A 12,372-nucleotide genomic window follows, 5' to 3' on the forward strand; every position below is an offset into this window, starting at 1 on the left:
TACTGCATCTGATTTAAAGCTTACTTTGCCCAGTTACTGATCCCACCTTTGAATTTGTGTGTGGGTGGGTGGGTGGGGATGTCAGAGAGTGGAAGACAATAAAAATTCTTGATTCTATCTCTTACACGTTCCTTTCCCTCTCATTCCACTGCCAGATCCCTGGACTGTTTCCAGTCTGATGAGAGAGGTGCCAGGTGGAAGGGCCTTCAACGCCTTCACGTTGAACTTGGTTGGCAGTTCAAGTGAGAATGCAGCCCATACAACAGACAGTGGGAGGGCACCCTCTGACCTGGCCTTCACTCCAGCTACTCTGGCTTTCTCTTTATCTCAGGGCCAAAGCACAGGCTGGGCGTTATGCAGTGATCTTCTTATTAGGACTGAAAGAGCACAGCTAACAAAAGGAGAGAGAGGAAGCCCTCTTCCATTTTATCTCATTTATAGTAAGTCTGGATTGTAGAAAAGTCACGCACAGGGTGTTCACAAAGCCACTTATTTCTGGCACATCTTTCTACAGTATGAATGTTGACCAAATGTGTGTGTGAATGTATTTTGTGTTTATATGTTTTCTTATTTCATGCAACACCATGATTCTTAACGTTTTCTGAATCTATCATCTCCTTTAAAATCTGATAAAAGTAAGTCATGAATCCTTTCCTCAGAAAAAATTGCATAGGCACATCTGAAACTTTGCATGTGGCTTTCTGAAAGCCCACTCATGTTTCAAGCAACAGTCTCTTGGTAGGCTAAAAGGTCACATTTCTAATGATTTAAAAGTATCATGTGCTGTGAGTGGTCTTCAGTTTATATATTATGCTACATGATATTTTCTTTCTTGAAATTGAAAACCTGAAGGGTTAGGCCACTTCTTCATCTACAACTTAAGGCAGAGTGAAGATTTTCTAACCCAGGTCATGTCCTGGCTCGTTTCTCTGCGATTTCTGTAGAAGAACATACACTTAATCTTAATCTGCCCGGGACACTTATTTGAGAGCAGAGACTGTGGATGTCAGGACTATGCTGAGCCCAAGGCTGTAAGGATTCCATTTTTCAGTTATTCTGAGCTAACAAGTGAAAACAGATTTTAGTCACAAAAGTTCCAGCAGCTCATGCTGCCCCTAATGCTCCCCTTTGGTCTCTGCTATTCAAAATGCTACTCACACTTCAAGGCCCATTCTTCCTCCAGGAGGTTTTGTTCAGAAACCACATGTAGAATCAATTTCTCTTCTTCTGGCCTCCATCATATTTTGTTTGTAGCTGTATACTGTAGCGTGCTTATCAAAGTCTCTCCCACTCTAAGTCATGTGGGTGTAATCCTCATCTCTTCCTCCCTAGAACAGGAGGATCTCTAGGAGGGGCCTTGGTTCTTTGCAGATGGTAGATCATCAGTACTAGTCTTAGAGGCAGTATGTATAGTGCTTAGGCACTCTGGCTCTGAAGGCAAACGACTTGAGTTCTAATCCCAGGTCTGCCATTAATTACATGTTTGCTTTCAGGGAATCCACTTGAATTCCCAAGTATCAATTTTCTGCCCTCTGGAAATTATGTGTGATAACATTGCCCATTTCACTGGGCTATCATAAAGAAAAAGTAATACATAAAAACAATGTAGCACAGGGTTCGATCCTAGTAAGTGTTGAGCCCCTGGGTGGTATAAACAGTTCATGCTCTTGGCTGCTAAACAGAAAGTTGGGGTTTGAGTCCACCCTCAGGTGCCTCAGAAGAAAGTCCTGGAGATGTACTTCTGAAAACTCAGCCATTGAAAACCTGATAGAGGGCAGTCAGAGGTTGCGAGTCAGAGTCAACACCAAAGCAACAGGTTTAAGTGCTGAATAAACATTTGTTTTATAATTTATTGGACTACATTTTATGAGAATTCTTTATCATTTAGGGCTCTTTCATATAGTTAATAGTTGTTATTATGTGCCGTCGGCCCGACTCATAGCGACCCCTCCTTGGTTTTCTGAGGTGTTGTCACTACGGAAGTAGATTGCCCAACCTTTCTTCCGAGGAGTGGCTGGTGGGTTTGAACCGCCAGCCTTAATAAAGAATGACATATAACAAAGTATAAAGGCATTGTCAACTTTTTTTTTTTTTTAAACAAAATGGAAGTAAATCTCATTATTTTCAAGTCCTTGTTACAATGTTTACTTTTAATAAGTAAAGTTCTAATCTGGCTGATAAAAGTTTCAGTTTTTATCCTAGCTGCTCTAGGATAGGGAAAGCTGCTTTATGATACTATGCCTTTGACATGGTTCTTAAAATTGAAGACATGAATTACTATCCTCTTATAAACTGTAAGACCAGTTCAGCAGAGGATGGATGAAGATAGCACCTTGAATGTGGTTTTTGATCTCTAGGTCCCAATTTCTCCCACAACTCACTACCGTCAAGTTGGATCTGACTCATAGTGAGCCCTCCTTGGATTTCTGAGGTGGTATCACTATGGAAGTAGATTGCCCAACCTTCCTTCCGAGGAATGGCTGGTGGGCTTGAACCGCCAGCCTTCTGGTTAGCAGTCAAGTGCCTTAGGCACTACGGGTGCATTGTTATGTTGTTGTTATCGACTCATAGCGACCCCTCCTTGGGTTTCTGAGCAGTATCACTAGGAAGTAGGATTGCCCAACCTTCCTTCCGAGGAGTGGCTGGTGGGTTTGAACCGCCAGCCTTCTGGTTAGCAGTCAAACGCCTTAGGCACTATGCCACCAGAGCTCCCAATTTCTCCCTAGCCATCATCAAAAGAATCCCTCTCCTTCTTGCCAGTAATCAGGCCAGATGTTTCAGGTGGAGAAGTTCGCTGAGAAACAATAGCTCACTTTATTGTAGTAACATCTTGGGATATAAAGAATTGCACAGTTATTTACTCTTCAAAAATACACACACACACATACACACTCAAACACACATATATGTGAATTTAACATTGTATCTCTATGTGTATGTGTCTGTCTGATTTTGATCATCTGTGTTTGAACAAATATTGGAGGGCAGAGATTGTGTCTTATTCATCTTTGTACTTTTAGACCTTAAATATGCAAGACTACCTATATGTTGCATTGAAAAGATTGTAGAATTTAGTTGTATTGGAATATCTATTTTTAATAAATAGATTAAAAGAAAAATTGTAAAAAATTATCCGTACTTCAAAAATTTGTGTAAGGAAGCCCTGCCCCCCCCCTTTTTGAGAAAATCTTCGATATTTTATAGATTAGAGTATCTTTTGAGAGTCAATTTTTGTTAATTAGCAGTGAGTACTTAATTCTTCACTATTAATTGAATTCTACACTTATTTTCTTGTTTTTATATATTTGTTGTTGTTATGTGCCATCAAGTTGGACCCAACTCATAGCGACCCCTCCTTGGGTTTCTGAGGTGGTATCACTACAGAAGTAGATTGCCCAACCTTCCTTCTGACAAGTGGCTGGTGGGTTTTATATTTTTAGCATCTGAAATATTTCTTTCTGACTTCCTATATAAATGAGAACTTATGACCTATTGTTTATATAATACTTGCCAAAGTATGTTTTTATGACCCTCATTTTTATGTACAAATCAGTTTGCAGAAATAGTCTTTAAAACTCCACTGATATGATTGATTTGATGATGAGCAATTAGAATTGTGCAAATACATTATATAAGAATGAATTAATTATCCGAACTTGTTAATTGATTTCCTTTGTCTAATAAAACATTTGAAAAGTTCAGAATTGACAGGAATAGAAAATAGACTTAAAGATTCTCAGGACAGTCATTTCTATCCCCCCAGTCAAATGACCATGATTTTCTTAAGCAATAAATTTTGCTTCTGAAATGGCTTAGAAAATTTAGTTTTAGCTTTGATTTTTCTGTTTAAATTTTAGCTCTTCATCGAAAGGTTTTCTTCGTTCTGTCATCCGTTTCCTCCACGTGGCCTTGTCTCTCCTAGCTCCAGGTACTGGCTGACAGTCCCAGGGAGCCTGGTGCTGAACATACACCAGGTGGACACATACACATTGGAATACCAGTTCCCATCTGTGCCAAAAAAGCTAATCACTTGGATGGGGAAAGGCTTTTCTTGAATTGCAAGATCTTGTAAAATGCAGTTGTTTTATAAGGTTCCATCAGGAATTTTTTTTCAGCACTCAATTTCCTCAAAAGATCGACTAAGATTGAGAATAGTGACCTCTTATGTGAAATGGGGGTGCCCTGGTGGTGCAGAGGCCAAGTGCTTGGCTGCTAGTGGAAAGATTGGTGGTTTGAAACATATCAGCTGCTATGCAGGAGAAAGATGTGGCAGTTTGCGTCTCTAAAAGCTTTACAGCCTTAGGAACCCTGTGGGGCAGTTCTACTCTGTCCTACAGGGTTGCTATGAGTTGGAATTGAGTTGACAGCAATGGGTTTGGGTTTTGTATAAAATGGTTTTGTTAATGACAATTGAAGGTCTTCAAAGAACCACATTGAAAATTCTGTGAATCATTCATATATGATATAGGGTTTAATATTGGAAACTATATTATAAATAAGAATTCTTCATGCCATCCTACTCATGCTGTTGACCTATTTTATAACAACAAAGTATGCCAATTGTTTTGATAACATGACTCTGACACAAAAGCCAATACAGGTCAGAAATGGCCCAAAGACATGTCTGAATTAAGACTGCACCTGGGAAATATAGATCTGTAGAAACCCTGCAAGGGCTGGGTTCGACTGGTCATTATATGCAAGATAGCTTTCATGGAAACAGGTATTCTTAGGTCATGAAAGAGTAGGATCAGGGATCTGGTTTGACCTTGGACAATTTCAAGTTTGCTTTGGAGCAAACCAAATTCCTAGGGTATCCCACTCAGCCAACTTGATCTCCTTTGGGGGATATCCTGGGCCAATTTCCAATCTGTGCTCTTGGAATGTGGTTCCCATTACTGAAGCTGAATCTGAAAGAAAGCGCACCCCAAAGGCAACATTCAGGTGTAAGCACTAGGCCCATGGCCATTTACTGTACTCTGGCCTTGTGCTGGCTTCCTTACCTGATAGAGGTTGGCAAGGTGGTGGTTAGTTTTGATCAAAAATGGCTGGTTCACTCCAGGGTGGTCAACATCGTGTGCTGCTGCAGCCAGCAGTCCAAGCATGATGTCCAGAGGCGTGAGGAAGCTGGCGAGCTATGAAAAGTCAGAATGGGAGAGTGACTGGTGTGTTTCCACAAATAGGTCAGCATTCATTTTGGCTAAATCAGACCAAATGAATCATCGTGGCATTGTTCAGGGCCACCAGCCAGACTTTTACCCTTTGAGACATTCGGTAAGGTGATAGTCACATGGAATTAAAAGAAAAAAAAGAAAAGACTGTGGAAAGTATAGTAAGTGCAAGTGGTGTGGGTCATTTAGGTATCCTTCTCCTCCTACTGCCACTCTATTTTATTTTGTTGCTCTAAGGGCATTGCTTGTTGGCAACCCTACTAGATGGTGAGCAGGGAGAAGACAGAGTCTGAAATCAGTTTTGCTCCGACAGGAAGCTGAAAATAAAGGAAAAGTTGGAGCCAAAGAGATGGAATCATTCATTCCAACTCACAGAGGCCCTCTGGACAGAATAGAACTGCCCCATCAGGTTTCTAAGGCTGTAATCTTTACAGAAGCAGACTGCCATATCTTTCTCCCAAGGAGTGGCTGCTAGGTTTAACCCACTGACCTTATGGTTAGTTGCCGAGCACTTAACCACTGTTCCACCATCTTTAAGTGATGGGCATATTAAAAAAAAAAATATTTATGGATTTCAACAATCCAGTATATTATTTCTACTTCTTTAAATAGGAAATCAGAGTGGACCGCATTGCAAAATCTTCCTGTTTCTTCAATGTGTAATTAGTAGTGTGTGTGGGGGGGTATATGAAAATCTGATTTTTGGTTGGCTAGGTAAACAAGCAGGGAAAAAGTGCTAATTTAGAACATGACTCTGCGATATATTACAAGGTTCAGATAACTTAGAGGTTAAAATATACCATTAGGATATTTTATAGGGATGAAGCATCTACCCTGCCCTGTCCTGGGAAAGCCTGTGTGCCATCTGTGTATTCAGTGGTTGATATTAGAATTGTTTGAACTAAATAATCTTGGACTGAGAATGTCATTTTTCAAAAACCTTTGTAAAACTGTGATCCTGTCTGGAAAGGTTTATATATGGAAGGAAACTTTCTTTGTTGGTTATCAGGGGTAGGAGTGCAGGGGAGGGAACACTGCAAAAATAAAAAAATCAATCAATCAGTTAGAAACAAACAAACAAAAAGCTCATCCTGTATGTTACACTAATCAGGTTTGAACAGCTAAGTACTGCCTGGATTTTGAGTGATGAGCTTTCTTATTCTGCTTTTACTTCTTAATATGGGGCTGGTTGATTGCATCAGAGTGTGCCTGCCATGAGGTCTTTGAGGTTCACAATTTTCCTGGCCCTGAATTAGGATGTCCAGTTGGCTCAGTAGTAAGTGGAGCTTGTATATTGATTTGATTTGGAGATAAAAATAAGGAGGTGGGAGATTTTTTTCCAGTAAGATTCAGTGCCCGTGCTGTTTATGGCAAAGGTCTAAGGCAACACAGCTAGTTCTTGGGACTGTTGAAGATATCTAAGATGGAGATTGGCACAGAGAGGGTTGTTATTGTCCCTACACAGTCTTGAAAATGTGAAAAAATATGAAAGGAAACCTGAGAAGAGTCACATCCTCTTTCATGAGTATCATACAGTTTTTAGAGCTGATACTGGAACTTAAATACAAATCATTTGTATTGATATTGTGAATGACCCATAACAATGTTACTCTGATATGATGGGTGATATAGGGGGCCAAAAGGTAGTTTCCTTGGCACTTCCAGATGGCTGGGAGGCAACTGGGCCTTGCCTTACCTTTGGCTCCTTCAGGTAGCAGTGCATGGCCTGGGTGACGTCGGCTGCATGAACAGCATTGTGATATGGGTTTTGGCTGTGGTAATCTTCTTGAACCATGACTAGAAGGTAAACAGATAACTCAATTACCAAAACCCCAAAATTGAAGGGCTTACTAGTTCAGGCTTATTGAGAGTGCTTTTTGCTTAAAAATAGCAGTGACTCCCAAATATGTAGCCTGGAGACCCTTTAAAAAAGAGTGTGGCTTGTAAGCTTGGCAGTTCTCCTGGGCTGTTTTTAGTGGAGAGGAGGAGAGAGCAGAGGGAAGAAAGACTAAAAGGATTTGGGAGGCACCTGGGATTCCTCATTCCCTTCATCAATCACCCTTTTTGGCGTTCATGAAGGCTCACATTCAGAGGAAAAACAAATATGTAGAAAAAGGAGAACTTTATTTCACACTATAGGTTAATTATTTAAGTTTGCTGCCATTTATGAATAATATGCCATAAAGAAGGTTTCCTTTCAATGAGCCCCAGCAGCATCAGACTAGGTATTCAAAGATTGGTTTAACAAATCAGTGCTTTGATTAGTATTGGATTAACAAATACTGATCAAAATAAATCTGAGGCTTCTTCAGGCAGGAATTCAAAGTGATCCAGCTGGGGAGTTTTGGGATTGTTTCTACCATTTTCAGGTTAAGGTACCATCTTTTATGTCCCTTCAAGGCAAAGACTGCTGTTGGAACTAAGTGGAGATATAGTAAAAGCAACTTTGGTTAGCTATTTACAGAAGCCACTGTTGTTGTTTGTTGTTATGTGCTGTCGAGTTGGCCCTGACTCATAGTGACCCCTCCTTGGGTTGCCAAGGCAGTATCACTACGGAAGTAGATTGCCCAGCCTTCCTTCCGAGGAGTGGCTGGTGGGTTTGAACCGCAGGCCTTCTGGTTAGCAGTCAAGTGTTGTAGGCACTATGTTACCAGAGCTCCTACAGAAGCCACTAGGCACTAGTAATGAGAGCAGTGCTTAAGATGCAATTAATCAGCGTGTCTATAATGCCTGGGAGCTCTGGTGGCATAGTGCCTAAGGCTTTTGACTGCTAATCAGAAGGCTGGCAGTTCAAACCCACCAGCCACTCCTTGGAAGGAAGGTTGAACAGTCTACTTCTGTAGTGATGTTGCCTTGGAAACCCAAGAAGGAGTCGCTATGAGTTGGATCTGACTTGATGGCAGTGAGATTTTTTTTTTTTTTATAATGCTCAGGTTTGTAATTGGGGTCATATTGGCTATGCAGTTGGCTCTGGATTCTGGTGTTAATTTTGTTTACTAAATTTTTGCATTCTCTCCACATTGTCTGGGTACACACGTGTCCAAGTATCTGTGTTCTCTTTCTTTACGACTTGCTGTGGCGTCGACCCTGACTTATTCATTGCAACCCTGATTTATGGATGTCACAGTGGAACTGTGCCCCCCCCCCCCCGGATTTTCAATAGCTGATATTTTGGAAGTAGATCATCAGGGCTTTTTTCCAAAGTGCCTCTGGGTGGACTCAAACCTCTAACCTTTCTGTTAGCAGCCAAGTGCATTAACTGTTTGAACTTTCCAGGGACTGCTCTTTCTCTTTAGGTAGTCTTGTTTGTGGTCATCACTCTACTCAATCTAAATACAATTAGCTAGAGGCTATTTGTATCTCTGGAAACAAGTCATGCTGTGGTTAGTTTAGAGTATTTCTATTGTGCCTCATATCCCTTTTATTCAGCAGGTCAATTCTACAATTATCTTTAACTCCTGGCTTTTCACTTATGTGTATTGGGCAAATGACTTAAGCAAGTTTCCTCAGTATCCTTCCCTATAAAATGGAGATAATAATAGCTTCAGACTCATAGGGTTGCTGTAAGGCTTGAATGTGCTCATCTACATAAGTCCTCAGAGGAGTTCCTGGCATTTGTCAGTACCATACAAGCCCGGTTGTTGGTGCAGTTGTTATCATCATCACTGCTATTTTCCTCATGATGGCATTAAGTGAGCTTCCAAATTCAAAGCACAGCCATGTGGCAAGTTGAAGAAGCCAAAAATATGGCAGAGGGAAGCCATTCAGTAATTGAAAATGTGCCCTGGATCATTCCCTGGCAGATGAATAAGAAAGTCAAATAAGAATGGTACTGCCATTGAATAAAAGAGTGACAGTGGAATGGAGTGGAAGGATGGCGGCCTTTCAAGTCAGACCTGAGCTGTAAGTGAGTCTTTGTCACTTAGTAGCTGTATGACCTTGGGAATGTTATAAAACGTCTTTGTACCTTTCCTTAACTGTGGAGCAAATAGTGATAAAATGGTCAACTTGAAGGTTGTTGGAACAGCTTGAAAGAAACCAAACAACCAAAAAACAAAACTATTTTATTCAATAAAAATAAAAGTTTATTGAAGATATTCAACAACTCATGTTCAGAAGAGAATGATTTGAGGCACATCCTGCTGGGAATTTGTTTCATATGGGGCTTCTTACATGCTCCTGATATTTTTCTTTTACATAGCTTTTCTCTACTGTAAACAATTAACCACATTTTTAATGATTTAAGATGAGAAAGTCATGTTTTAAAATTAAAATGACATAATTTAAGATGAATTTGAGGTCTTCATCCACCATGCTATGGTTCCTGCCCCTTTACATTATATCATGGACTGGCATTATTCATGGAAGGTGGGAAGGATACAGAAGAAAGAACTTACCTAAAAACCTGTGTAAGGTCACCATATCTAACTTGAAGTGGTGAATGAGCCCATGGGTGTTGAAGAGGTGGCACAGCAGTGTTACCAAGCTGTTTCCTACAGGAAAACAGTCATCTGTTTTAACTCATTTTCATCACCATTAAAATAACAAGATATAATGAAGCTTCTCTATTATAATTATTTTTCCCCCTTTGAATTTGAAATCATTCAAATATAGATGATATTATCACTAAATCTGATCCTAGGTTTTCTCTTTACTGTAGAAGTAAAATTAACTCAGATATTCTCCTTATACTGAAGAGTTATCAGGAGTTTGCCTACTGAGGTGCCAGGGATATATACCCACTCCTCACTTACTGACATGGTTGGGTTCCAAAGATCAGTTGTTATATAAAAATTGGTGTCACATGCAAATGCAGGATGACTACATCATTACAGGACTGCTGAATCACATCAGTACATAATTACCAAACCACTGAGAATCATGGCCCAGCCAAGTGGACACATAACTTTAACCTTCACAGCCAGTGTTACTCTCGCCTCACATCTTGGTGTTTATCACAGCCAGACATACATAATGTGCAAAATAGTCAGATAGTAGATTTTTCACTATTGTCTTAAATGTGAAATGTGAAATAATGGAATAGTTGATGACTGGGGAGTAAACCCATTGCTGTCAAGTTGATTCTGACTTATCATGACTCTCTAAGATAGAGTAGAACTACTCCATAGGGTTTCTAAAGCTGTAAAACTTTTTTGGGGCAGACTGTTAACATTTTTCTCCTATGGAGCTACAGTTGGAGTCACATCACTGACCTCTTGGTTATCAGTCAAACACTTAATCACTTGCCCCACCAGGGTTCCTAATGAAGAGTATGTGTATACGTATGCATATACATATACACACACACACAGGGTTCCTAATGAAGAGTATGTGTATACGTATGCATATACATATACACACACACACAGGGTTCCTAATGAAGAGTATGTGTATACGTATGCATATACATATACACACACACACGTGTGTGCGTGTGTGCATATATATATTTAAATGCAATTTAACAGTGACTTGAAATATTCCTTAAGTCACTTTTAATCATTTCTTACATTTACAGGGGCTTCTAAGTACCACACTGCTTAATATTCATAGCCTATTCTTCCTATGAAAAATTACCCATATGGAGATTTGACCATAAGATACTTTATACTCAAAGCCTACAGAAATGCAAAACTGAAGGTATAATAACTGGTGAGCATTCAAGAAATGCTGTTTACTTAGGAATAATGATTTTGAATTTTTAAAGCATTAGAGAGTTTATGAAGATTTGGAAATGGTCCCAAAAGATGACTGGATGTCTTCAATGGAAAACTAGGTGCTGACTAAACATACTTTTCCAGGTTGCGTGATTCTATGGGTCTCGGCAACTTTCATTATCTTTAAAATACTTTACAACTCTCTAAATTGTAGATAATTGATAGCATTCTGAATGATTCTTGTCCATATACATACAAACAAATTTAGACAGGTGAAAATACAGTTGATTCTCATCCCTTCAGTGTTTTGCAGTTACTTATAAATTCATCTCAGCATTTCTATATTTGCAGTTATTTGAATTTTCCTTTGAATCAGTTGTAGCATCTTACTGGATCTCTAAGTAACTGAGTTAAGTAAAAATCTTTGATATGTTGTCATTTTATATTTATATGAGAGTGATGGTAATACTCTCTTTTAGCAAGGATCATTTAACAGATTCTTTTGGGTAAAAGTTAATTTCATTTACAGTTAATTTGAGCAAAATTAAAGGCAAGATGGTGAAGTTCATCCCTATTGGTCTAGTTGGCTTTCTACAGTATAAAGCTGTGTTTCTTGGTCTTAGGCTCAAACACACATTATTTTTCAAATAATAAAATGGTAGAAAACCGTCTGTAATGACTTCAAGCACAAGTCTAGAAGATGGGGGACATTCAAAGCTCAGCATTAAATGTGTGATCTTTTATTGGCTTCCTAAACTTACTAGCATTTGCTTAATGGGCAGATAAAAATGTAATAAGCTTTGTTATTTTCTTAAGGAAAGCCTCTATAGGCACAAAAATTTAAAAAGTGAAACTAGTGCGAATGTCTACTTTTTCCTTCCAGTGTAGCCTAAGCTTTTAGACTCCCTCCTCCATTCTCATTTTCTTTTGATGATGCCAAATGTATCTGAACACTACATGTAATGGGACCAACTCAGCTTACTTAATGAAAGTGCATTGGCATCCTGCCCTGCAAGAGTCACGACCAATCAGATGTGATTTTGTGTTCCTAGTTTTCATCCATTAACAATGAACTTCCTACTTTTGGATGTGGCCAAAGTATTCAGAAAGGAAAGAATCTAATCTGTAGTTTTTCAGATTCCTTTGGGATCATAAAGGTCAGAAGGAAACAGCCTTAAAATTCCTTTTTTAAAAAACATTTGTTTTGTGGTATAGGTGAAAGTTTACAGAGCAAATTAGTTTCCCATTCAGCAATTTATACACAGATTGTTCCATGACATTGGTTGTAATCCCTACAATGTGTCAGCACTCTCCCATTCCCCCTTGGACCCCCCATTTCTGTTTGCCCAGTTTTCCTGCCCTTTCCTTCCTTCTTAATTTTGCCTTAAGATTCGAAAGCCTGAATCTCAAAACCTACTATACAGCCACAGTAGTCAAAACTGCCTGGTGTTGGTACAATGACAGACACATAGACCAGTGAAATAGAATTGAGAACCCAGAAATAGATCCACTGACCTATGGTCAGCTGATCTTTGACAAGGAAC

General features: G+C 39.4%; 1 protein-coding gene across 1 annotated transcript in view; it reads right to left on the reverse strand.

Annotated features, from left to right (window-relative positions):
- The window catches only part of PDE7B (phosphodiesterase 7B), a 200,694-nt gene that overhangs the window by 29,741 nt on the left and 158,581 nt on the right, over nt 1-12,372 (reverse strand). The window contains exons 6-8 of the mRNA XM_007946318.2: nt 9,569-9,664; nt 6,868-6,968; nt 5,004-5,135 (exon numbers count right to left, since the gene is read on the reverse strand). Of these exons, the coding sequence (XP_007944509.1) occupies nt 5,004-5,135; nt 6,868-6,968; nt 9,569-9,664 (329 nt within the window). The remainder of the gene's footprint in view (nt 1-5,003; nt 5,136-6,867; nt 6,969-9,568; nt 9,665-12,372) is intronic.

The sequence above is a fragment of the Orycteropus afer genome, unplaced genomic scaffold (genome assembly GCF_000298275.1).
Source record: "Orycteropus afer afer isolate SDZICR_OR568_19922 unplaced genomic scaffold, OryAfe1.0 scaffold00155, whole genome shotgun sequence".
Lineage (NCBI taxonomy): Eukaryota > Metazoa > Chordata > Mammalia > Tubulidentata > Orycteropodidae > Orycteropus > Orycteropus afer.